General features: G+C 48.0%; 1 protein-coding gene across 2 annotated transcripts in view; it reads left to right on the plus strand.

Moving 5' to 3' along the window:
- Positions 1 to 2032: 2032 nt before the first annotated feature.
- Positions 2033 to 23408, plus strand: part of LOC119971063 (protein SSXT-like) — a 36734-nt gene continuing 15358 nt past the window's right edge. Inside the window, exons 1-5 of one of the 2 annotated variants that reach the window (XM_038806201.1) lie at positions 2033 to 2219; positions 5076 to 5152; positions 17357 to 17441; positions 18733 to 18850; positions 19724 to 19909. In XM_038806201.1, the coding sequence (XP_038662129.1) occupies positions 2151 to 2219; positions 5076 to 5152; positions 17357 to 17441; positions 18733 to 18850; positions 19724 to 19909 (535 nt within the window). In that variant the 5' untranslated portion in view covers positions 2033 to 2150. Of the gene's footprint in view, positions 2220 to 5075; positions 5153 to 17356; positions 17442 to 18732; positions 18851 to 19720; positions 19910 to 23408 lie in introns of both variants that reach the window. The other variant, XM_038806200.1, reaches the window with a different exon arrangement.

Below are 23408 nucleotides of genomic sequence, written 5' to 3' on the forward strand. Positions count from 1 at the left end.
AAGGCAACATCGTCGACAGCAAGCAAGACGAAGACTACACCAATGGAACTACGACTGGTACGACATGGTACAACTCTGCCCATGAGGGACACTGTTACTGCTCAGCTCAGTACAATGACATACCATGGCAGGACGATGCATCTTCCCAATTCACGTGTGCTGCACTACCAACAGGCAACCTGGCTTTCAGGGCAGATGCCATCCAACATCGCTACCACAAGCATCGAAAAAAAAAGACTCCAAATCAGACAACAAAGTGATTTGACCACTTCTTGGTTCCTTATGCACAGGGACACTGATGGCGTTCACAAGGACATGCCACCATCAAAATCACCAACTCACCAACCCAACAAGAAAGATATTCGACCATGATAATTGATGGGTTTTGGACTCATACATATGATTTGGACTTATTGTTTAGTGATCACTGTTATCGTGACTTGTACAGAGCATCGCTTATCTACCTGTTGTTCAATTTTCTTTAAGTGTACAGAAAATATGTAACGCGAAAAAAGGGGGATGTGGTGATATGCATCACTAGATACACAAGGGGTTAATGTAAGTACACGTAAACTAGATAGACACTAGAGAGAGCACCAGAGACATGACACACAGACACTCAACCAATAGATCAGTAAGATAGGACACGACCAATGGGCATTCACGATACACACAGAGGTGATACTACCACAGGGGGGCATTACACCAACCCATATATAAAGGACACAACACACATGATCTTCCTCTTTCCAGTGGAGACACTCAGTGAGTACAGACACAGGGTTGATTCAACATCACACCCACCACGTGGATTGTAGCAGACTGGTTCGTCAGTCTGAGTAGCTATAGAAGGATTAACAGTGGAGGCGAATCAGAGTAAGAGAATTGTAAATAGTTTAATAAACGTGTTGAAGTTATCTCCATGTCTGAATCTTGCTTTGTCAGAGTGAACATTAAGGAAGCAGCTTATGCTACGCCAAGAGCATAACAAGAAAAGGTGATGAGAAAATTCTTCACCCAGAGAGTGGTTAATCTGTGGAATTCACTACCACAAAAGAAGTTCAGACCAAAACATTGTGTAATTTCAAGAAGGAATTCGATATCGCTCTTGGGGCTAAAGGAATCAAGGGATATTGGGTGGGAAGGCAGGATCAGGGTATTGAACTTGATGATCAGCCATGATCATAATGAATGACGGAGCAGACTCGAAGGGCTGAATGGCCTCCTCCTGCTATTTTCTGTGTATACCTGTTTATATGGCAGGTGGTTAGTATGTGACATTGATCTGATGGTTGAATGGTGTTAAAGTATCCTGCACCCTGCCTGTGTGAGATGTGGGGGGGAGGGGGTGTAGGATGGGGGGGGGCGGGAGGGAGCATAGGATGGGGGGGGGCGGGAGGGAGCATAGGATGGGGGGGGCGGGAGGGAGCGTAGGTTGGGGGGGGGCGGGCGGGGGCGTACGATGGGGCATAGGGTGGGGGGGTGCAGGATGTGGTGGGGGTGCGCAGGATGTGGGTGGGGGTGCGCAGGATGTGGGTGGGGGTGCGCAGGATGTGGGTGGGGGTGCGCAGGATGTGGGGGGGTGGGCAGGATGGGGGGTGGGGGTGCGCAGGATGGGGGGGTGCAGGATGGGGGAGGGGGTGCAGGATGGGGGGGGGTGCAGGATGGGGGGGGGGTGCAGGATGGGGGGGGTGCAGGATGGGGGGGGGGTGCAGGATGGGGGGGGTGCAGGATGGGGGGGGGGTGCAGGATGGGGGGGGGGAGGGGGCAGGATGGGGGGGGGAGGGGGCAGAGTGAGCTGCTGTTCCTGGGGAGTGGGGTTTGCTGTCCCCCAGCAGGGAACCATGCAGTTTGTGCTGAGGCCTCGGGGAGGCGCTGGAGAGCAGCGCAGCGGCGGGAGGGAGAGAGTGTGTGAGAGAGGGGAGAGATAGAGAGAGAGAGAGTGTGTGAGAGAGAGGGGAGAGATAGAGAGAGGTGGTGTGTGTGAGGAGGGCGGGAGTTGCAGGGCGGGCGGGCAGACGGAGGGAGGCGGGCGGTGTGTGTGAGGGAGTCGGTGCTCCGGGCCGCGGGCTCCGGGCTGACGGTGCTCCGGGCCGCGGGCTGTCGGTGCTCCGGGCCGCGGGCTCCGGGCTGTCGGTGCTCCTGCCGGGATGTCGGTGGTGTTTGTGCCGCAGAGACTGCGGGGAAAATGCGAGATCAACCAGGCCACCATCCAGAAGGTGAGAGGGCCCGGGAGGGGAGGGTTCCCTGGCCCGGGGGAGGGGAGGGGAGGGGAGGGGGGGGGGGGGAAGGTTCCGGGGAGGGGGGCCCGGGGGGGTGGCTCCTGCCCCGGGGGGGGGGGGGGGGTGGGGGAGGGTCTCTGGCCCGGGGGGGTTCCCTGGCCCGGGGGGGGGGTTCCCTGGCCCGGGAGGGGGGGGGGGGGGGGTTCCCGGGCCCGGGGGGGGGGGGGGGCGGTTATTGAGTGATTGGTTTGTTTTGCGGTGGGTTTTCCTCCCGCCCGGGTCCCGCTTCCCGCCGCCGCCGTGAAACTCAACATTTATTCATCTCATATATCCGGCCGCTGGGATTTAAAGGGCTAGTCCCCCCCTTAGATTTAAAGGGCTAGTCCCCCCGCTCAGATTTAAAGGGCTGGTCCCCCCCTTAGATTTAAAGGGGTAGTCCCCCCTTAGATTTAAAGGGCTAGTCCCCCCGCTCAGATTTAAAGGGCTAGTCCCGTTTAGATTTAAAGGGCTAGTCCCCCGCTCAGATTTAAAGGGCTAGTCCCCCCGCTCAGATTTAAAGGGCTAGTCCCCCGCTCAGATTTAAAGGGCTAGTCTCCCCTTAGATTTAAAGGGCTAGTCCCCCCGCTTAGATTTAAAGGGCTAGTCCCCCACTCTGATTTAAAGGGCTAGTCCCCCCTGCTTAGATTTAAAGGGCTAGTCCCCAGATTGGATTTACAGGGCTCGTTTCTCCCCCCAACCCCCCCCCCCCCTCGGCTCGGATTGAAAGGGCTAGTCCCCCTCCCCGCTCAGATTTAAAGGGCTAGTCCCCCCACTCGGATTTAAAGGGCTAGTCTCCCCCACTCGGATTTAATGGGCTAGTTCCCCCGGCTCGGATTTAAAGGTCTAGTCCCCCCACTCGGATTTAAAGAGCTAGTACCCCCCAGCTCAGATTTAAATGGCTAGTTCCCCCCGCTCGGATTTAAAGGGCTAGTCTCCCCTACTCGGATTTAATGGGCTAGTTCCCCCGGCTCGGATTTAAAGGGCTAGTCCCCCCACTCGGATTTAAAGAGCTAGTACACCCCAGTTCAGATTTAAATGGCTAGTTCCCCCCGCTTGGATTTAAAGGGCTAGTCCCCCCCACTCAGATTTAAAGAGCTAGTCCCCCCCCCGCACTCGGATTTAAATGGCGAGTTCCCCCCGCTCGGATCTAAAGGACTCACTCAGACCACCCCCCTCCTCTCCAGACAGTGTTCAGTGCCTCCCAATGTCTGAAATATTAAAATGGAGGAAATGTCCAGGTAAGAATACCAGGTCAAATTCTGACCACAGGAACTTCAACAAGGGGAGGGTTAGGTTGCAAAAGCTGACCAATTATGCTCTGACTGAATAGTACTACAACGTGGAAGGCTGAATGGCCTCCCCATGCCCTGTTGCTGTGCACCATTGGCTGCAGAATGGGGCTGGCTGCCATTGGGTTTGGCTGTTGTTGTTGAATAGCAAATCAAAACGAACTGTCAAGATGGTTTGGAGTGGGTCAGGTGCAAGAAAAAACTTCAATTCACACAAGATGGTTAAGGTGCTATTGCAAGTGCTCCCAACTGCTGTATACATTTTTTTAAGCAGTTCTATTCAGTAGCTCAGTTCTGCTGCTGCCTATTGATTTTTACTGGAAAGTACGCACTTCTCAAGACTGGATGGAAATTTTCAGTTGTTTGTCCATCAAAATGAAAGTTGGGGCAGCATAAAACCGACCTGCACCACCAGGCTTCACCTGGGGAGTGTTGTTTAATTCCAGTCACACACACACACCCTGTGGTTGATCCTGACCTGTTCTACGAATTATCCCCACAAGCTACTCAGTTGTATCCAAGTGCTCCACTGCCAGCTGCTCATAAACACAAAGCAGGAGAAAGCCATATGGCCCCTTGCGTTTGCTCTGTCATTGAATATGTTCCTGGCTGATCTCTTTCTACTCCACTTACCCACGCTATCTTCATATTTCCCCACAAAGCAACAGTGGCTGAAATTTAAAATGACTTCATTGTAAGTTCTTCATTTAAAAAACAGTAATAATGAAAAGGAGCTTGATTCAGGGAACTAGCTAATCCTATTGTCAGCTGCTGTGTAGCAGTTTGGAAGCGGACACCTCATTAATTTGTCTCTTCTGTTATTCCTTCACGGAATGTGGGCACCTGGCCAGCACTTGTTGTCTATCCCCAATTGCCCTTGAACCAAGGAGCTTGCTAGGCCAATTTCAGAGAGCAGTTAAGAGTCACGCACATTGCTGTGGGTCTGGAGTCACGTGTAGGCCAGACCAGGTAAGGACGGCAGATTTCCTTCCCTAAAGGACATTTGTGAACCAGATGGGCTTTTATTACAATTGACGATTTGTTACAATCACCGAGACTATCTTGGTATAGACTTACAGATCAAATCTCACTACTACCAGCTGCTGTGCTGGGATTTGAACTTGTGTCCCCTGAATATTATCCTAGGCTTCTTGATTACTAGTCCAGTGATATAACCACATCACCATTCCCCACCCCACTTCACCTACTCAGAGATGCTGAGACCATACAAACATGCAAATTAGGCACAGGAGTTGGCCATTCGCCCCTCGAACCTGCTCCGCCATTCAATATGATCATGGCTGATCTGCTGGTGACTTCAGCCCCACTTTTCTGGCTGCCAATTATAATATTTTGGCGATGACTGGTGTGGCTGACCAAGACTGGAGACCTTCTGGTCTAGCTGTACTTTGTAGCCATTGGCATTGGGTTGTGTAGACTACTCGTGAATCCTCGGTTCTATGCCCTGGAAGAAATTGATTACTCTGAAGTTGTTGCTAAAAGTGGTAATATTGTCTGTTTTCAGTTACTTGACGAGAACAACCAGTTAATTCAGTGCATTGTGGAGTATCAGAACAATGGCAAAACTGCAGAGTGCACTCAGTAAGTATCATTTCTTTCCTTTAATAGTGACAGAGGGAGAGGGGATTGGGTTGGGACACTGGAGAGGTGTAAGTGTTTTGCTGAGATGAAGAGTGGGGTTAAATTGGAATTTCCCAATTTAAGTCAGACTTATTTATTGGCAATTAATATGAAGCACAAATAGAAAATGGAAAACTTGAATGTTCAAATATTGGCGGCGGGGTAGCGCAGTGGTTAGCACTGTTGTTTCACAGCGGCAGGGTCCCGGGTTCGATTCCCGGCTTGGGTCACTGTCTGTGCGGAGTCTGCAAGTTCTCCCCATATCTGCGTGGGTTTCCTCCGGGTGCTCCGGTTTCCTCACACAAGTCCCGAAAGACGTGCTGTTAGGTGAATTGGACATTCTGAATTCTCCCTCTGTGTACCCAAACAGGCGCCGGAGTGTGGTGACTAGTGGCTTTTCACAGTAACCTCATTGCATTGTTAATATAAGCCTACTTGTGACACTAATAAAAAGATTAAAATGCATAGGAGTTTATTTTGTAGATGGAATATTAAAGTTGTTGTGGGTTATCTGAATAATATCCTGGTGTTGAACACGTTGGCTTTGGCTCAAATGACATTCCTTGATCAGGGAGTGGAAAGGAGAATTTGTTTTGTCCTGACCTGTTTCTGTATTTACAATTTTAGGTTTCAGCTCATTTCTCTTAAGCAATAGTTCTCCACGCACACTTCCCACATTGAACAAAACAAGCCAACGGTTATGAATCCAAGTCATGCAATTGAATGATTTATTGTTCATCAAATGAACTAAGCAGCTAATTAAGGCACAAAAACACATTTTATATTTTTGAATCATAACCATTTAGAAGTGGGGAGGAGGTTGCTTGCCCCATCAAACCTGTGCTAGCTTGCCAGCTCTTTCAATCAGTCCAACTCCCTGCTGTTCACCCTCTCAATGCACATTTTTCCTTCAAAAGTATTTTCCCATTTCCCCATTGAAAGTTACTGCCAAATCTGCTCTGCTAACCTTTCAGGTATTGAAGTCCAGCTAACAACAATTTGGTGTGTTTTAAATAAATCTCCTTATGTCCCCTCTTGTTCTTAACCGACTGTCTTAAATCTGTGTCCCCTGGGTTCCAGCTCACCTGTCGCTGAAAACAGATTTTCCTTATTTGCTCTATCGAAACCCTTCATACTTTTGATCAGCTCTGTTAAATCTCCACTTAACCTTCTCCGTTCTAAGGATTCTAAATCCAGTTATTCCAAACTCTCCACATAACACAAGCCCCTCACCCCTTGTACTGATCTGATAAATCTCCTCTGTGCCCTCCAAGGCCTTGTCACCAAAGGAGATATCGTTTGATAAAAGGATGGAGTTCGATCTTTAAATGAGACAGTTCAAACCCAAATCATAGTTTCTTTAAAAAGCAGACACGTTTGGATGCGAACCTTTGTCACAGATCCACTATTCATTCAGCAAACACCAAAAATCACAGTTGTTATGTCTCTTGGACCTAGAGTGAGGAAGCACTTTAAACCGGGATTCTGGCATAAAATAAATGTGGCCTGATTGGACACAGCAGAAAGCCACCTTGATTCACTAAACTGGCAAATTGAGATGAGCCACAAGTGGTGAGCCTATCGGCGATGGTGTTCCAACGTTGGGTGGAGGGATGTTCCTGGGAATGTTATCCCAGGCCTCACTGTTGCAAAACAGAACTGCCTCGAAATCGAATTGACACCAATTCTCCACTCACACCTCCAGCACCAAGTGTGAATCGCAGTGGCTCTAAGACTGAAAGAAAGTAAGACTTGAAATGAAAATCACTTATTGTCACGAGTAGACTTCAATGAAGTTACTGTGAAAAGCCCCTAGTCGCCAAATTCCGGCGCCTGTCCGGGGAGGCTGGTCCGGGAATCGAACTGTGCTGCTGGCCTGCTTGGTCTGCTTTAAAAGCCAGCGATTTAGCTTGGTGAGCTAAACCAGCCCCTGTAAACCAGACTTGCATTTATATAGCCCCTGACACTAGCTCCGGAGGTTCCAAAGAGCTTTACGGCCAATTAAATGCTTTTGAGGTATAGCTGTAATGTTAGAATAGAATCCCAACAGTGCAGAAGGAGGCCATTCGGCCCATCGAGTCTGCACCGACCCTCTGAAAGGGCACCTCCCCCGGCCCACACCCCCCCCCTAACTCCGCCTAACCTTTGGACATTTTGGGGCAATTTAACATGACCAATCCATCTAAACTGTACACCTTTGGACTATGGGAGGAAACCCACGCAGCCACGGGAGAGAATGCAAAATCCACACAGATCATCACCCGAGGTTGGAATCAAACCTGGGACCTTGGCGCCGTGAGGCAGCAGTGCTAACCACTGTGCTGCCCTGGTTGAGGGATAAATATTGTCCAGCACACAAGGGAGAAGCTCACATATGCTATTTTAATTAGTATTCATGGAATCTTTTACATCCATCTGAGAGGGGAATGGGCCTCAGTTTAACATCTAGCCTAAAAGACAGAACCCCTAACAGTACTGGACTCCCTCAGTGCTGCATTAGAATGTCAACCTTAGTTTATATGCTCAAGTTTCTGGAGTGGGGTTTGAAACTACAACCTTCTGAAGCAGGTGAGAATGCAATCCACTGAACCACTCTGACATGAATGTCCTCTTTCAGCTCCCATTCACTCCAACTATGAGCCCCCACCCCAGCACTGTACAATTGTTCCCTCCATGCGGCCATCACAGAAATAAGAACAGGAAGGGCGGCCCGGTGGCGCAGTGGTTAGCACTGCAGCCTCACGGCGCTGAGGACCCGGGTTCGATCCCGGCTCTGGGTCACTGTCTGTGTGTAGTTTGCACATTCTCCCCGTGTCTGCGTGGGTTTCACCTCCATAACCCAAAGATGTGCAGGGTAGGTGGATTGGCCACGCTAAATTGTCCTTTAATTGGAATTTTAAAAAAAAAGAAATAGGAACAGGAGTAGGCCATTCGGCCCCTCAAAGGGGCTGGTTTAGCACACTGGGCTAAATCGCTGGCTTTTAAAGCAGACCGAGGCAGGCCAGCGGCACGGTTCAATTCCCGTACCGGCCTCCCCGAACAGGCGCCGGAATGTGGCGACTAGGGGCTTTTCACAGTAACTTAATTTGAAGCCTACTTGTGAGAATAAGCGATTTTCATTTCATTTCATTTCGACCCTGCTCCGCCATTCAATAGGATCGTGGCTGATCCGACATTGCTCACGTCCACTTTCCTGCCCTTTCCTCATAACCTTGATGCCCTGACTGATCAAGAATCTATCTCAGTCTTAAATATACACACAGGCTCTGCCCCCACAGCTCTCTGTGGCAAAGAGTCCAAAGACTCTAAACCCTGTGAGAGAAGAACTTCTTCCTCATCTCTGTTATAAATGAGGAACCCTTCATTCTGACACACTGCCCTCTGGTCCTGGAATCTCCCAGAAGGGGGGAAATATCCTCTCAACATTTACCCTGTCAGCCCCTTAATTCTATATGTTTCAATGAAATCACCTCTCATTCTAAATTCCAATGAGTAGAGTCCCAACCTGTTTAACCTTTGCCCTGAAGACAATCCCTCCACACCGGGATCATCCTCGTGAACCTCTCCTGAACCGCCTCCAATGAAATAATATCTTTCCGTAAATAAGGGACCAAAGTTGCTCACGGTGCTCCAGATGTGGTCTCACCAGTCCCTTGTACAGCTGCAGCGACTTCCTGACTCTTATACTCCAACCCCGTTGAAATAAGGGCCACCATTCCATTAACCGTCCTGATTACCTGCTGCCCCTGTGTGCTACCTTTCTGTGTTCCGTCCACAAGTTTCCCCAAGTCCCTGTGTGTTGCAGCTTGCTGCAGTTTTCCCTGTTTAAATAATACTCTGTTCTTTTGTTCTCCCTTCCAAAATGAACAATAACACATATTCCCACATTACACACCATCTGTCAGCTTTTGCCCATTTACTTAACAAACTGTCAGTATTGCTCTCGCAACTTCCTTTCCATCTATTTTTGTGTCGCCTGCAAATTTGACTGCAGTACATTTGCTTCCTTCCTCCAAGTTATTAATCTAAATTGTAAACAGTTGTGGTCCCAGCACTGATCCCTGTGGAACCCCACCAGTTGCAGGTCACCCTTCATTCCGAGACTCTACCCTCATCCCCTTATCCCCACTCCCTGTTTCCTGCCCATTAGCCAATCTCTATCCATGTCAATATACTACATCCCAACATCTTATGAATTAACCTTTTGTGAGGTACTTTGTTGGATCTCTTCTGGAAGTCTAAATACATCACATCTACTGGTTCCCCTCTATTCACTCCCGGTTGAGACTTCCTCGAAAAACCAGAATAAATTAGTCGGACATGAGTTCCCTTTCATGAAGCCATGTTGACTTTGCTCGATTAGATTGTGATTTTCCAAATGTGCAGCTTTTACTTCCTTAATAATTAATTGAATTATTTTTCCAACAATAGATGTTATGCTAAACGGCCTATAGTTTTTTAATATATAGATGTCTTTCTTGAATTTCATTAACATTGACCACAATATCATCAAAGAAACAACCATAAAATAGAAATACAGAGTCAAAAAGTTAGATATAATATACACACATTTTTCCTATAATTGTAACAGACAAATTAACCCCACTGTGAACTAAACCCCCGAACAGTCGATGGTGTCTCGGTCCTTAAAAAAAGAGATAAATGATTACCACCTCAGGGAGAATCTCTCCACCGATCCCACGATGGCATACTTAATTTTTCTCCAGGTGTAGAAATGACTTCAAGTTGCCCAGTCAGGTGGATGCTCTGGGCCGTATGGTTAACTTCTACTGAGCAATATTTGCCTCATAAGAACATAAGAACTAGGAGCAGGAGTAGGCCATCTGGCCCCTCGAGCCTGCTCCGCCATTCAATGAGATCATGGCTGATCTTTTGTGGACTCAGCTCCACTTTCCGGCCCGAACATCATAACCCTTAATCCCTTTATTCTTCAAAAAACTATCTATCTTTACCTTAAAAACATTTAATGAAGGAGCCTCAACTGCTTCACTGGGCAAGGAATTCCATAGATTCACAACCCTTTGGGTGAAGAAGTTCCTCCTAAACTCAGTCCTAAATCCCCTTATTTTGAGGCTATGCCCCCTAATTCTGCTTTCACCCGCCAGTGGAAACAACCTGCCCGCATCTATCCTATCTATTCCCTTCATAATTTTAAATGTTTCTATAAGATCCCCCCTCATCCTTCTAAATTCCAACGAGTACGGTCCCAGTCTACTCAACCTCTCTTCGTAATCCAACCCCTTCAGCTCTGGGATTAACCTAGTGAATCTCCTCTGCACACCCTCCAGCGCCAATACGTCCTTTCTCCTGGTCACTAAAGAGACAAAGGCAGGAAAGTGGGCCCCCACCCGATAAAAACGCAATTTGCTGGCGCAAGTAAGCAACGAACACAGTTGTCTTCCACACCCTGAAAGAACCCACTCATCCTCGCTTTGGTCCAATGCTGCAACAAGGGACTTGTTTCGCACACTGGGCTAAATCACTGGCTTTTAAAGCAGACCAAGGCAGGCCAGCAGCACGGTTCAATTCCTGTACCAGCCTCCCCGAACAGGCGCCGGAATGTGGCTACTAGGGGCTTTTCACAGTAACTTCATTGAAGCCTACTCGTGACAATAAGCAATTTTCTTTTCATTTCATTTCATGTGTTCTGTGCAATACCTTAAACTGAATCAAACTCAGTCTGGCCCAGGATGAACTGGAGTTCACCCTATAGAAGGTTGAAGGGTTATGGAGAATGGGTAGGACGGTGGAGTTAAGACCACGATGAGATCGCACATGATCGAATGGCAGAGCAGATTGAATGGGCCAAATGGCCTAATTCTGCTCCTGTATCTGATGAACGGAGAGGGTCTCCCCCCAAGGACCCAGTTCCTCTCCCGTCTGTCCTTCATTTCCTCCAAAGGGACACAATCTGATGAAAGGACAAGGCCGTACAAATCTGAAATAGATCCCCTGCCCCGTTGTGCCAAGAAGACCCTCCCCAGCAGGGAGCTTCACTGTTTTAAACTTCCTGCTGTATCTGGACAAAATTTAACAGTGGATTGAATTTGGAGATTAAGTGATTGTGGGATGGGTTTGTAGGAATTTGCAGTGTTCCCGAGTAAGTTTGATGTATCAGGCAGTCTCAAACTGACAGTAAGATCTTTGTTCTGGACGTGTCTGGACTCAACTGTAACATGACCCCAGAACAGGAGAAGAGTCATTGTTTGTGTTTGATGTTGCACAGTGTTTCACTCTTCATTCTAGTCTTGCAGGTTTATTAAATAAAATTCTCTTCAATACCCTTCCTGTTCGTGCTGTTGGGGCCTGGGCTCCGCAGCCTCCAGTTTCCTTCCTGTAGCTACCTCACCCTCTCGTCAAGGTTCCATTCATCAGCCTTGCTGGTCAATGTCACCTAGTCAATGGTCTGTGAAATGGTGAGGGTGAGGGAGAGCTACAGACGTACCTGTGGGGGTGGGCCAGCTTTTATTGCCCATCCCTCATAGCCCTCGAGGGGGCAGGTAAGAGTCAGCCACATCACGTGTAGGCCAGACCAGGTAAGGACAGCAGATTTCCTTCCCTAAAGGGAATTGCTGAAGCAGATGGGTTTTTACAACAATCGACAATGGTTTCATGGTCGTAATTAGACTTTTAAATTCCTGATTTTTAAAATTGAATTTAAATTTCACCGCCAGCCATGCTGGGATTGGAACCTGGGTCTCCAGACCATTACCCTGGGTTTCTGGATTACTAGGCCAGTGACAGTACCATAGATCCACAGTCTGGGGATCCACAGATGAGTGACCCCCACCTGTAGACACTTGAATTCATACAATTAACAGTTGAAGATGGTGGAGCAATTAGAAAAAGTGGTGAAAAAGGCTCCCTGGGCTTTATAAGTCAAGGTGGAGAGTGCAAAAGCAAGGAAGTTATGGTGAACTTTTATAAAACATTACGGGCGGTACAGTGGCGCAGTGGTTAGCACTGCTGCTTCACAGCGCCGAGGACCCGGGTACGACCATCCTGGGTCACCCACTGTCTGAGTGGACTTTGCATGTTCTCCCCGTGTCTGCGTGGGTTTCACCCCCACAACCCAAAGATGTGCAGGGTAGGTGGATTGGCCACGCTAAATTGCCCCTCAATTGGAAAAAAATAATTGGGTCCTCTAAATTTTTTAAGATAAATAAATAAATACAAACTAAACACTGTTTTGCCTCAACTGAAGTATTGTATCCAGTTCTGGGCAGTGCACGTTCGGAAAGATGTGAACGTATTAGAGAGAGTGCAGAAAAGATTTCCAAGATCGATTCCAGGGACGAGGGACTTCAGTAACATGGATAGATTGGAGAGGTGGGGATTGTTCTCAAAAAAGAGGAGATTTGATGGAAGTGTTCAAAATCCTGAGGGGTCTGGGCAGAATGGATAGGGAGAAATCCTTCCTTTGACACAAGGATTGAGATTCAGAGGGACAGATATATACAGAAAACACGTGGAAAAATGTTATGCTTCGAGTGGTTAGGATCTCGAATGCACTGCCCAAGTGTGTGCTGGAGTCAGATTCAATTGAGGCTTCCCAAAGGGGATTGGGTAAGCACTCGAAGATAAAAAAATGTGAATGACGAGGGGGAAATGACAGAGGAGTGGGAAGAGCTGAGTAGTTCTTACAGGGAGCTAGCATTAACATTATGGACTGAATGGCCTCCTGTGTTGCAACTATTCTATGATTCTAATCAATGACCTACTCTGCCGCCATTGAGTGCCTCACTTGGCTCTGGAGTTCAGAAGAATGAGAGTTGATCTTATTGAAACATAGAAGATACTGAAGGGGTTTGGACGTTGAGAGATTGGATCCACTGGTCGGGGAATCTAAAACACACGGGCACAATCTGAGGGTCAGAGGCCGATCATTTTGGATTGAAATGAGCAGAAGTTACTTCAATCAAAGGGTTGTGAATCTTTGGATTTTTCAAATTCAGGTGAGCCGCCACGTGGTCCACTCCTGCTCCAATGTCTTGTGTCCAAACTGCTTGGTGTCTCACCTTCCCATGGCCAATTGGAAAGTGAACAGACTGGAACTGGATTGGATGATCTTGACTGTAAAATGAATTTTATTCCCTATCTCCAATCTCTTCATAAATAGTAAACAAAAAATGGTCAAACAAATTTAATGTCCTAATGATTTATCTCCTGGGATGTTATTCAAGCATTGCCACAGGAGATTAATCATGAATTCCTCGACGTCCGGCACCTTATTTGATTTGATTTATTGTCACATGTACCGAAGTACATTGAAAAGTATTTTTCTGCAGCCGAGGGAACGTACACAGTACGTACATAGTAGACAAAAGAAAAATCAACAGAGAACATTGACAAATGGTACATCGACAAATAGTGATTGGTTACAGTGCGGAACACGGGCCAAACAAAGCAAATACACGAGCAAGAGCAGCATAGGGCATCGTGAATAGTGTTCTTACAGGGAACAGATCAGTCCGAGGGGGAGTCATTGAGGAGTCTAGTAGCTGTGGGGAAGAAGCTGTTCCTGTGTCTGGATGTGCGGGTCTTCAGACTTCTGTACCTTCTGCCTGATGGAAGGGTCTGGAAGAAGGCAAAGTCTGGGTAGGAGGGGTCTCTGATAATGCTGTCTGCCTTCCTGAGGCAGCTGGAGGTGTAGACAGAATCAATGGGAGAGTGGCAAGCTTGTGTGATGCGTTGGGCTGAGTTCACCACACTCTGCAGTTTCTTGCGATCTTGGGCCGAGCAGTTGCCATACCAGGCTGTGATGCAGCCGGATAGGATGCTCTCTATCGCACACCTGTAGAAGTTTGTGAGAGTCGATGCAGACATGACAAATTTCTTTAGCTTCCGTAGGAAGTAGAGACGCTGTTAGGCTTTACTGTGATTGGACCAGGACAGACTGTTGGTGATGGTGACCCCCAGGAACTTAAAGCTATTGACCATCTCCACTTCGGAACCATTTATGTAGACCGGGTGGGGGGGGGTCGATGAACAGTTCCTTGGTCTTTCCAACATTTAGAAACTCTAACCTTGTGTTGGGCATCCTGCCGCCAGCAGGCCGCGTGCAGTCCATCAAGGCTCTGAGTGTGACCCGTTGACTAGTGTCCACGGGGCAGAGGAGCCGCGCCGCTCCAGTCTATCCCAGGGCTCGGGACCCCGCTGCCACAAGTTGATGCCAGGATCGCAGTTCTGCCGTTCAATCACAGCTCATTCTGGATTCCACAAGCACAGGGAAACCGCTGTCTTCAATGCCAGAGCGCATGAGTGAGGTTGCACTTCTCGCTGTTGATTTTTGGCAGTCATCCACTTTGCTCCTGCCTAATGCATCTTTCTGTGTTGAAGTGGTGGGATGAGGAAGGGAGAATCCACGCTAAGTCAAAACAGCAGAGGAAGAAGAAGTGACAAAAAAGAGAAAAATGGGCGACGAGGATAGAATGGTCAGAGAGAGCTGGATTATTTTGTTCATTGTACTTAATTTGTAATGAGGTGATGGCAGTTCCAAAACTATACAATGTTAACAGACATTATGAAACATGCCATCCCTCTCAAGGCAAATTTTCCGTTCTGCCCAATGTGCTCGACAGCTTTCAAATCTGAAGTAAGCTATGAAAACAGAGGCAGATACTTAGACAAGCATTAAATGAGAATGATGCAGTGACTTTGGCTAGCTTTCATCAAATCATCAGCAAATCTGTAGATGTATAATTTGCTGGGTTTAAAATCCAAGAGGAAATGATCAAACGTGATGGAAGGAATCATCAACAGTGCTATCGAGCGGCACTTACTCAGCAATAACCTGCTCACGGACACTCAGTTTGGGTTCCCCCAGGGTCACTCAGCTCCTGACCTCATTAAAGCCTTAGTTCAAATCTGGACAGAGGAGCTGAATGCCAGAGATGAGGTGAGAGTGACTGCCCTTGACATCAAGGCAGCATTTGACTGAGTATGGCATCAGAGAGCCCTAGCAAATCTGGAGTCAATGGGAATCGGGGAAAAAAATCTCCGCTGGTTGGAGTCATACCCGGCACAAAGAAAAATGATTGTGGTGGTTGGAGGTCAATCTTCTCAACTCTAAGTCATCTCTGCAGGAGTTCCTCAGGGTAGTGTCCTCGGCCCAACCATCTTCAGCTGCTTCATCAATGATCTCTCTTCATGGGCAGCACGGTGGCGCAGTGGTTAGCACTGCTGCCTCACGGCGCCGAGATCCCAGGTTCGACCCCGGCTCTGGGTCTCTGTCCATGTGGAGTTTGCACATTCTCCCCGTGTCTGCGTGGGTTTCATCCCCACAACCCAAAGATGTGCAGGGTAGGTGGATTGGCCACGCTAAATTGCCCTGAATTGGAAAAATGAATTGGGTACTCTTAAAAAAAAAAATTTTTTTAATCAATGATCTCCCTTCCTTCATAAGGTTAGAAGTGGGGATGTTTGCGGATGACTGCACAATGTTCAGCACCATTTGTGACTCCTCAGATAATGAAACAGTCCATGTCCAAATGCAGCGAGTCCTGGACAATGTCCAGCTCGGGCTGACAACTGGCAAGTTACATTCGAGCCACACAAGTGCCAGGCAATAGCCATCTCCTACATCACCCCTTGACATTCGATGGCATTACCATCGCTGAATCCCCCACAATCAACATCCTGGGGGTTACCATTGATCAGAAACTGAAGTGGACCCAGCCACATTAATACTGTGGCTACCAGGGCAGGTCAAAGGCTAGGCATCCTACGGTAAATAACTCAACTTCCCCCAAAGACCGTCTACTATCTACAAGGCACAAGTCAGGAGTGTAATGGAATACTCTCCACTTGCCTGGATGAGTGCTGCTCATTTGCACAATTGCTTCACAGCTCCAGGGTCCCAGGTTCAATTCCGGCTTGGGTCACTGTCTGTGTGGAGTCTGCACATCCTCCCCGTGTGTGCGTGGGTTTCCTCCGGGTGCTCCGGTTTCCTCCCACAGTCCAAAGATGTGCAGGTTAGGCGGATTGGTCATGATAAATTGCCCTTAGTGTCCAAAATTGCCCTTAGTGTCCAAAATTGCCCTTAGTGTTGGGTGGGGTTACCGGGTTATGGGGAAAGGGTGGAGGTGTTGACCTTGGGTAGGGTGCTCTTTCCAAGAGCCGATGCAGACTCGATGGGCCTTCTGCACTGTAAATTCTATGAATACTCAAGAAGCTCGACACCATCCAGGACAAAGCAGCCCCGCTTTATTGCTCCCCCTTCCACACACATTCAAATCCACCACCACCAACGCACAGTGGCAGCCGTGTGTACCACCTACAAGATGCACTGCAGGAACTCACCAAGGCTCCTTTGGCAGCACCTTCCAAACCCACGACCATAACCATCTAGAGGGACAAGAGCAGCAGATACCTGGGAACCTCACCACCTGGAGGTCCCTCTCCAAGTCACTCACCACCCTGACTTGGAAATATATCGGCCGTTCCTTCACTGTCACTGGGGCAAAATCCTGGAACTCCCTCCCTAATAGCACAGTGGGTGTACCTACATCTCAGGGACTGCAGTGGTTCAAGGCAGCTCACCCCCACCTTCTCAAGGGCAACTAGGGATGGGAAATAAATGCTGGCCTAATCAACGACGCCCACATCCCATAAATGAATTTTCTTTTAATTTCAAACGTCTGTATATCGTTGAGTCCAAATCTAAAGAAAGCTATGGGAAACAGATCCAACCTGAGGTCACATTAATCATGTCAGCACAAATATTTCATTGGTTTTTTGCCATTTGAGGATGGTTACAATTCTATTAAAATATGCAAGTTTATTTAAGCATCTTCTGTAACTGGTTATTAAATATTTGGCACATTTCATTTTTATCCAGGGGTCTAGGTTAATGCAATTGGCCAATTTCACTCCTGTGGCCCACACCCCAGCTGGGGGTGCCCAGTACTGCTGTATCTCATGCTGGGATGTGAGGGCAGTTTGGAAATAGCCCAGAGGAGGTGCCCACCCCCGCCACTCCCCACTCCCTTGTTCATGCTGAGCAGCCTGTCAGAGGCACATGTGAGAAATAGACCTTTGGGCTGTTAGTGATCTTGGAACTGTCCTCCAGAATGAAATGGTGTCTTCAGAAGAGAAAATGGTGGATGAGAAATCACTAATATTTTCTCATTGATTATCACTCAGATATCAGCAGATCTTGCACAGAAACCTCATCTACCTGGCCACGATAGCAGACTCCAGCCAGAATGTGCCCAGCGCCCAACCCGTGGTAAGTGGCGTGTACTCAGGCTTGTATGTTATCCCACATGTGTGACCTGGTCAGGCCTGCGTGTTATTCCGTGTGTGACCTGCCCATACCTGCGTGTTATTCCGTGTGTGACCTGGTCAGGCCTGTGTGTTATTCCGTGTGTGACCTGGTCAGGCCTGCGTGTTATTCTGTGTGTAACCTGCCCATACCTGCGTGTTATTCCGTGTGTGACCTGCCCATACCTGCGTGTTATTCCGTGTGTGACCTGGTCAGGCCTGCGTGTTATTCCGTGTGTGACCTGGCCAAGCCGGGGGGTGTAGGGTGGGTGTGGTTACGGGGATAGGGCTGGGGAGTAGTCCGAGGGAGGATGCTCTTTCGTAGGGTCAGTGCAGACTCTGGCCTCCTTCTGCACCGTAGGGATTCTATCAATAAATTGAAAAAATGATCAAATTATGTTTGTGTCCTCTCTTTGAAAGAGCTATTTGATTAGTCGCACTCCTCCCCTGTTGTTTCCCCCTGTTCCTGAACATTTTTTTTTTCAAGTATTTATCCAGTTTTCTTTTGAAAGATGCTAACGAATCTGCTTCCACCGCCATTTCGAGCAGCACATTCCAGATCACAGCTTCCTACAGGAAAAAATTTATCTTCTTGGTCCTTTTGCCAACTCTCTGCAGCAGATCCATCAGAAAAGGACTTGCTTAACGTTCTGTCAGGGTGGGAGCATTCACCTGACAAAGCACAATTTGGTCTCTCCCTTTTCAGCGACGAGTGTATTTCTCTCTCATTCCATTCTTTTTGAATATTGATGATGATGTGAAGTTGTACCATTTTCTATTGGGATCTTCCCACCAGCTGCTGTATTGGCCCCAGTCACACACTGTACCACAGAGACATGAGCGGAGAATTAGCAATCTGGCAGCAGAGGTTTACTGGTAAATCCCACCCACCCCCCGATTGTTACTGAGTGGAGCCTTGTTACTTCAAATAGATATCTGATATTTCATGCAGCTTTAAAAACCCATTAAACCGAGTCTCAAGAGTGTCCACAGCTTCCAGTGCCAAACACCTGACTCTTCTTTGCTGGTGAGTTTTTTTTTATGTCTGCTCGTATACGCTGACTGCCTGGGGGGAGCCTCCATGTTCACAGCGATACATTTGACTCATCTGATTCTCCGAATCATCTGCCGACTGTCATAGCAAGAGTCTACCTCCAGAGTGTCTGCCCGACTTCCCCTGGGAACCAATCACTATCGTTGAAGCCGCTGACCTGACTTTGTTTTATTTTACACTGAGCAATTTTTAACTCTTTCAGACACTCGGGCAGCCGATGGCGATGGGGCCGGGTGGGCTGGAGCCTGTCGGGAGGACTATAGACTCCATGGGGAATGGAACCCCTCCCCCGGGATCAGGAAATCCTCATCAGATGGCAGGTAAAGGGCCAATGGCTGTGATCTCTGACAGAGCTGTTGGGTTTGAACATGAATGCAGCGAGTTTAGGCAATGGATTTGAGTTGGGAACTGGGGGAAGAGTGTGATGCAGGATCTCCGTACTGCGCAGCTTTTGCGTTAATTGATTGTCAGGATGTGGGTATCATTGGCAAGATTGGCATTTACTGCACATCTGGTAGCTCCGTTTGGTAGTTACCATGTTGGTGTGGGACTGGAGTCAAATATAGGCCATACTGGGTAAGCTCAGCAGGTTTCCTCCCCTAATTGGCTGCTGTGTGTTCTACATTACCCCCCTGACCACTTTTCCAAAGTGCTTCATTGGCTGGAAAGCGCCGCTTGGGAAAGGTGCTACAGAAATACAAACCTGTCAAATGTAGATTTATGAATCAGTTGGGGTTTCTATGGAGCAGCTACAGGGTCAGTTCCAGATTTTTCTTCCCATCAAATTCTCAAATTGCTGGAATTTAAACTTGTAATCTCACAGAATCACCCTTGTGCAATCGGCCAAGCTGTTTGTTGCAATGAATTTCAGGGTGGTGTGGGTGGGAAGGCTGCCTCCTTGCCTTGTGTTTTAGTTCCAGAACTTGCCCTTTCCGGTTAAACCTCTCCTCCCCCACGCCAGCACCATTCAGGATGGTGGCACGGTTCAGGGATCTCTATACCTCCACCCCAGGTCTGGCCTGATACAGACGGAAGATTTTAAGCTGGATTCTAGGTGTGTTTTGCTTGTGAGAGATGTGGGTTCAGGAGGCGCCCGATGAAAACACCAGGCCCGTGGGGAGAGTCGTTGCCACGTGATGGAAAACACGCTGTTGTTTGTCTTTTCTAATCTTCTCCTTCTCTCCCCACAGCAGGTGTTGGATCACCATTCCCCCAGGGGCAGCCGCACTGTCAGCCGGTTGCACCAAACTCCGCCATGGGCCTACCTGTCGGTAGTCATGGCAACGTGGGAAACTTCAACCCAGCCCAGGAGCAGATGGGAGTGAGTCTGGGGCAGCCCCTGGGGTCTCACCTGCAGCCTGTCGCCCAGCAGAACCCAGGTAGAGTACAGATGGAGCACAACACTGCAGGAAACACAAACCTGCCCATCACAGCAAGAGACAACTGATTTGATGCTCCGTCCCACACTCTCTGGCCAACACAGTCTCTCTCTCTCTCTCTCCTGGTTTTAACACCATCTGATCTCCCTGTCACATCTGTTACGGTTTTATCAGAGGTGCAATTTATTTTCTCCTCGCAAAGCTTTCACTTACTGTCCACTTCTTCAGTGCACTGGAAGAGGAGGCGGTGATGCAATTGGATATCTTAGTGAACCACTTCAGGGGAGCAGCTAAGACTTGGTGGAGGACTGGAACCATCTGTTGGTCCAGGCTGGGTATAGATGGAAGGTTTCCGTCACTAAAGGACACAAGTGGGCCAGGTGGGTTTTTTGACAATCTGACAGATTCCTGGTTAATCTTATCTGGACCAGACTTTTATTTTCAGATTTAAAAATAGACTGAATTCAAATTTTCAGGCTACGGAGGGAGAATTGAACTCTCATTCTACAGAAATGACTCGTCATATTTGTTTGTTTGCTTTCGCTGTGTTAGAGCTAGGGCAGTGAGTTCCTTTTTGAACAGGTTAGGGTGCCAGTCTTTGTCCATATTCTTCATACTATTATCAAACAGAAACCTCTTTTTAAATGTATTTTTAAAAATAAATTTAGAGTGCCCAATTTTTTAATTTTTTCCAATTAAGGGGCATTTTAGCATGTTCAATCCACCTCCCTTGCACATCTTTGGGTTGTGGGGGTGAAACCCACACAGACACGGGGAAAATGTGCAAACTCCACACAGACAGTGACCCAGAGCCGGGATCGAACCTGGGACCTCGGCGCCGTGAGATTGCAGTGCTTGCCACTGCACAACCGTATTTTATTACAGACATGTTTCAATACAGGTTACAACCCACAAACACCCCGGGAAACATACTTCCCAGCAAACAGCTATACAGTCTGTACAAATATTTTCCCCTTTTCACACACACACACACACACCCCCCCCCCCCCCCCCGCCCCGGTGGCGATGCCGACCGCCACTCCAGTAGAATTCGCCGCGGTGCAATCAGAGAGGCGAAGGCCACGGCATCGGCCTTCCTCCTCTCCATGAATCAAACACAATTCTCTCTTGGTCTTGAGCACTCCAATTAACCCCAAGTATCCACATCCTTTATGGGGTGAAAGTTCCAGGTTTTGTGGTAAGGTACTTCTGATTTCATAAGGCAGGCAGTGGTATTGCCACTAGACTAATAATCCAGAGACCCAGGACAAGATCTAGGGACCTGGGTTCAAATCCCACCACAGCAAGATGGTGAAATTGGAATGAAATAAAAATCCAAAATTAAAAGTTTTAATGATCACCATGAAACCATTGTCGATTCTCATAAAAAAAACCAAGTGGTTCAATAATGTCCTTTGGGGAAGGAACTCTGCCATTCTTACATGGTCTGGCCTACATGTGACTCCATGGTCTGGCCTACATGTGACTCCAGACTCACTCCTAACCTCTGCAATGAGGGCAGTAAATGCTGGCCCAGCCAGTGATACCTACATCCTGGGGTAACTATTGATCAGAAACTGAAATGAAAATCGCTTATTGTCACGAGTAGGCTTCAATGAAGTTATGTGAAAAGCCCTGGACTATCCACATAATACTGTGGCTACCAGGGCAGGTCCTACAGCGAGTAACTCACCTCCTGACCTCCCAAAGCATGTCCACCATCTACAAGGCACAAGTCAGGAGTGCAATGGAATCCTCTCCACTTGCCTGGATGAGTGCAGCTCCAACAACACTCAAGCAGCTCAACACCACCCAGGACAAAGCAGCCGTTTGATTGCTCCCCCCTTCCACAAACGTTCAAACCCCCTACCACCAATGAACAGTGCCCCGTGTGTACCATCTACAAGATGCACTGCAATAACTCACCAAGGCTCCTCAGACAGCACCTTCCAAACCCACGACCACTGCCATCTAGAAGGACAAGAGCAGCAGATACCTGGGACCCCCACCACCTGGAGGTTCCCCTCCAAGTCACTCACCACCCTGACTTGGAAATATATCGGCCGTTCCTTCACTGTCACTGGGTCAAAATCCTGGAACTCCCTCCCTAACAGCACAGTGGATGTACCTACACCTCAAGGATTGCAGCGGTTCAAGAAGGCAGCTCCCCCCCACCTTCTGAAGGGCAAATAGGGATGGGCAATAAATGCTGGCCTAACCAGCGACGCCCACATCCCGTAAATGAATTTTTAAAAATCAGATTGAAACAGCTGGACAGCCTGACTTTAATTTGAAGATCTGGCCCAAAGTTCAGATTTGACACCAGAGGAAATAGTTTTTCTCCACCTACCCGATTGAATCCTTTTAACGTTTTAAACGCCTCAGTATTCTAACCCAGGGAATAAAATAATCCCACGTGACCCGACATTTTCTAACCCTCAGTATTTTGGTGAATCTACGCTGCGCCCCCTCCAAGGTTGAGATCTGCTCCCGGAGGGGAGGGGTTCAAAACTGACCAAGGATACTCCAAACGGGCTCTGATCGCGAGTCTGTGCAGCTGTGCATCACTTTCTCATCTTTGTCTTTCAGCGTAAAGTGAGCAGGTTCCAATACCCAGGGCTCCGTACCTCAGTGAGAGTCAGTTCCCTCAGGGGAATTTAGTGTGGAATTGATTTTATAAAAGTCAGTAGAAGTTGGGATGGGGGGGGGGGCAGAAGATTTTTCAAAAAACAATCAGCTTTGCAAGGCTACGAGACTGTTGTCAGTGCTGCAGCTCAGCTCCACCATCTGCAGGAACATAGTTGTACTGCAGGTGTATGTCTAAAAAGCAAATAGTTACTGGAACTTTTTAAACGATAATTATGGAAATAAAGTCAAGTTTGCTGTTTGGGTGCTGCAGTTTGATCGGATCTTCAGTACCTCACCCAGCTGAGAGCTCTGTTAAAGAGCAGACACAGTCAGATTAAAGAGCAGACACAGTCAGGTTAAAGAGCAGACACAGTCAGATTAAAGAGCAGGCACAGTCAGATTAAAGAGCAGACACAGTCAGATTAAAGAGCAGACACAGTCAGGTTAAAGAGCAGACACAGTCAGGTTAAAGAGCAGACACAGTCAGATTAAAGAGCAGACACAGTCAGGTTAAAGAGCAGACACAGTCAGGTTAAAGAGCAGACACAGTCAGGTTAAAGAGCAGACACAGTCAGGTTAAAGAGCAGACACAGTCAGATTAAAGAGCAGACACAGTCAGATTAAAGAGCAGACACAGTCAGGTTAAAGAGCAGACACAGTCAGATTAAAGAGCAGACACAGTCAGATTAAAGAGCAGACACAGTCAGGTTAAAGAGCAGACACAGTCAGATTAAAGAGCAGACACAGTCAGATTAAAGAGCAGACACAGTCAGGTTAAAGAGCAGACACAGTCAGATTAAAGAGCAGACACAGTCAGATTAAACAGCAGACACAGTCAGGTTAAAGAGCAGACACAGTCAGATTAAAGAGC

The sequence above is a fragment of the Scyliorhinus canicula genome, chromosome 9 (genome assembly GCF_902713615.1).
Source record: "Scyliorhinus canicula chromosome 9, sScyCan1.1, whole genome shotgun sequence".
NCBI lineage: Eukaryota > Metazoa > Chordata > Chondrichthyes > Carcharhiniformes > Scyliorhinidae > Scyliorhinus > Scyliorhinus canicula.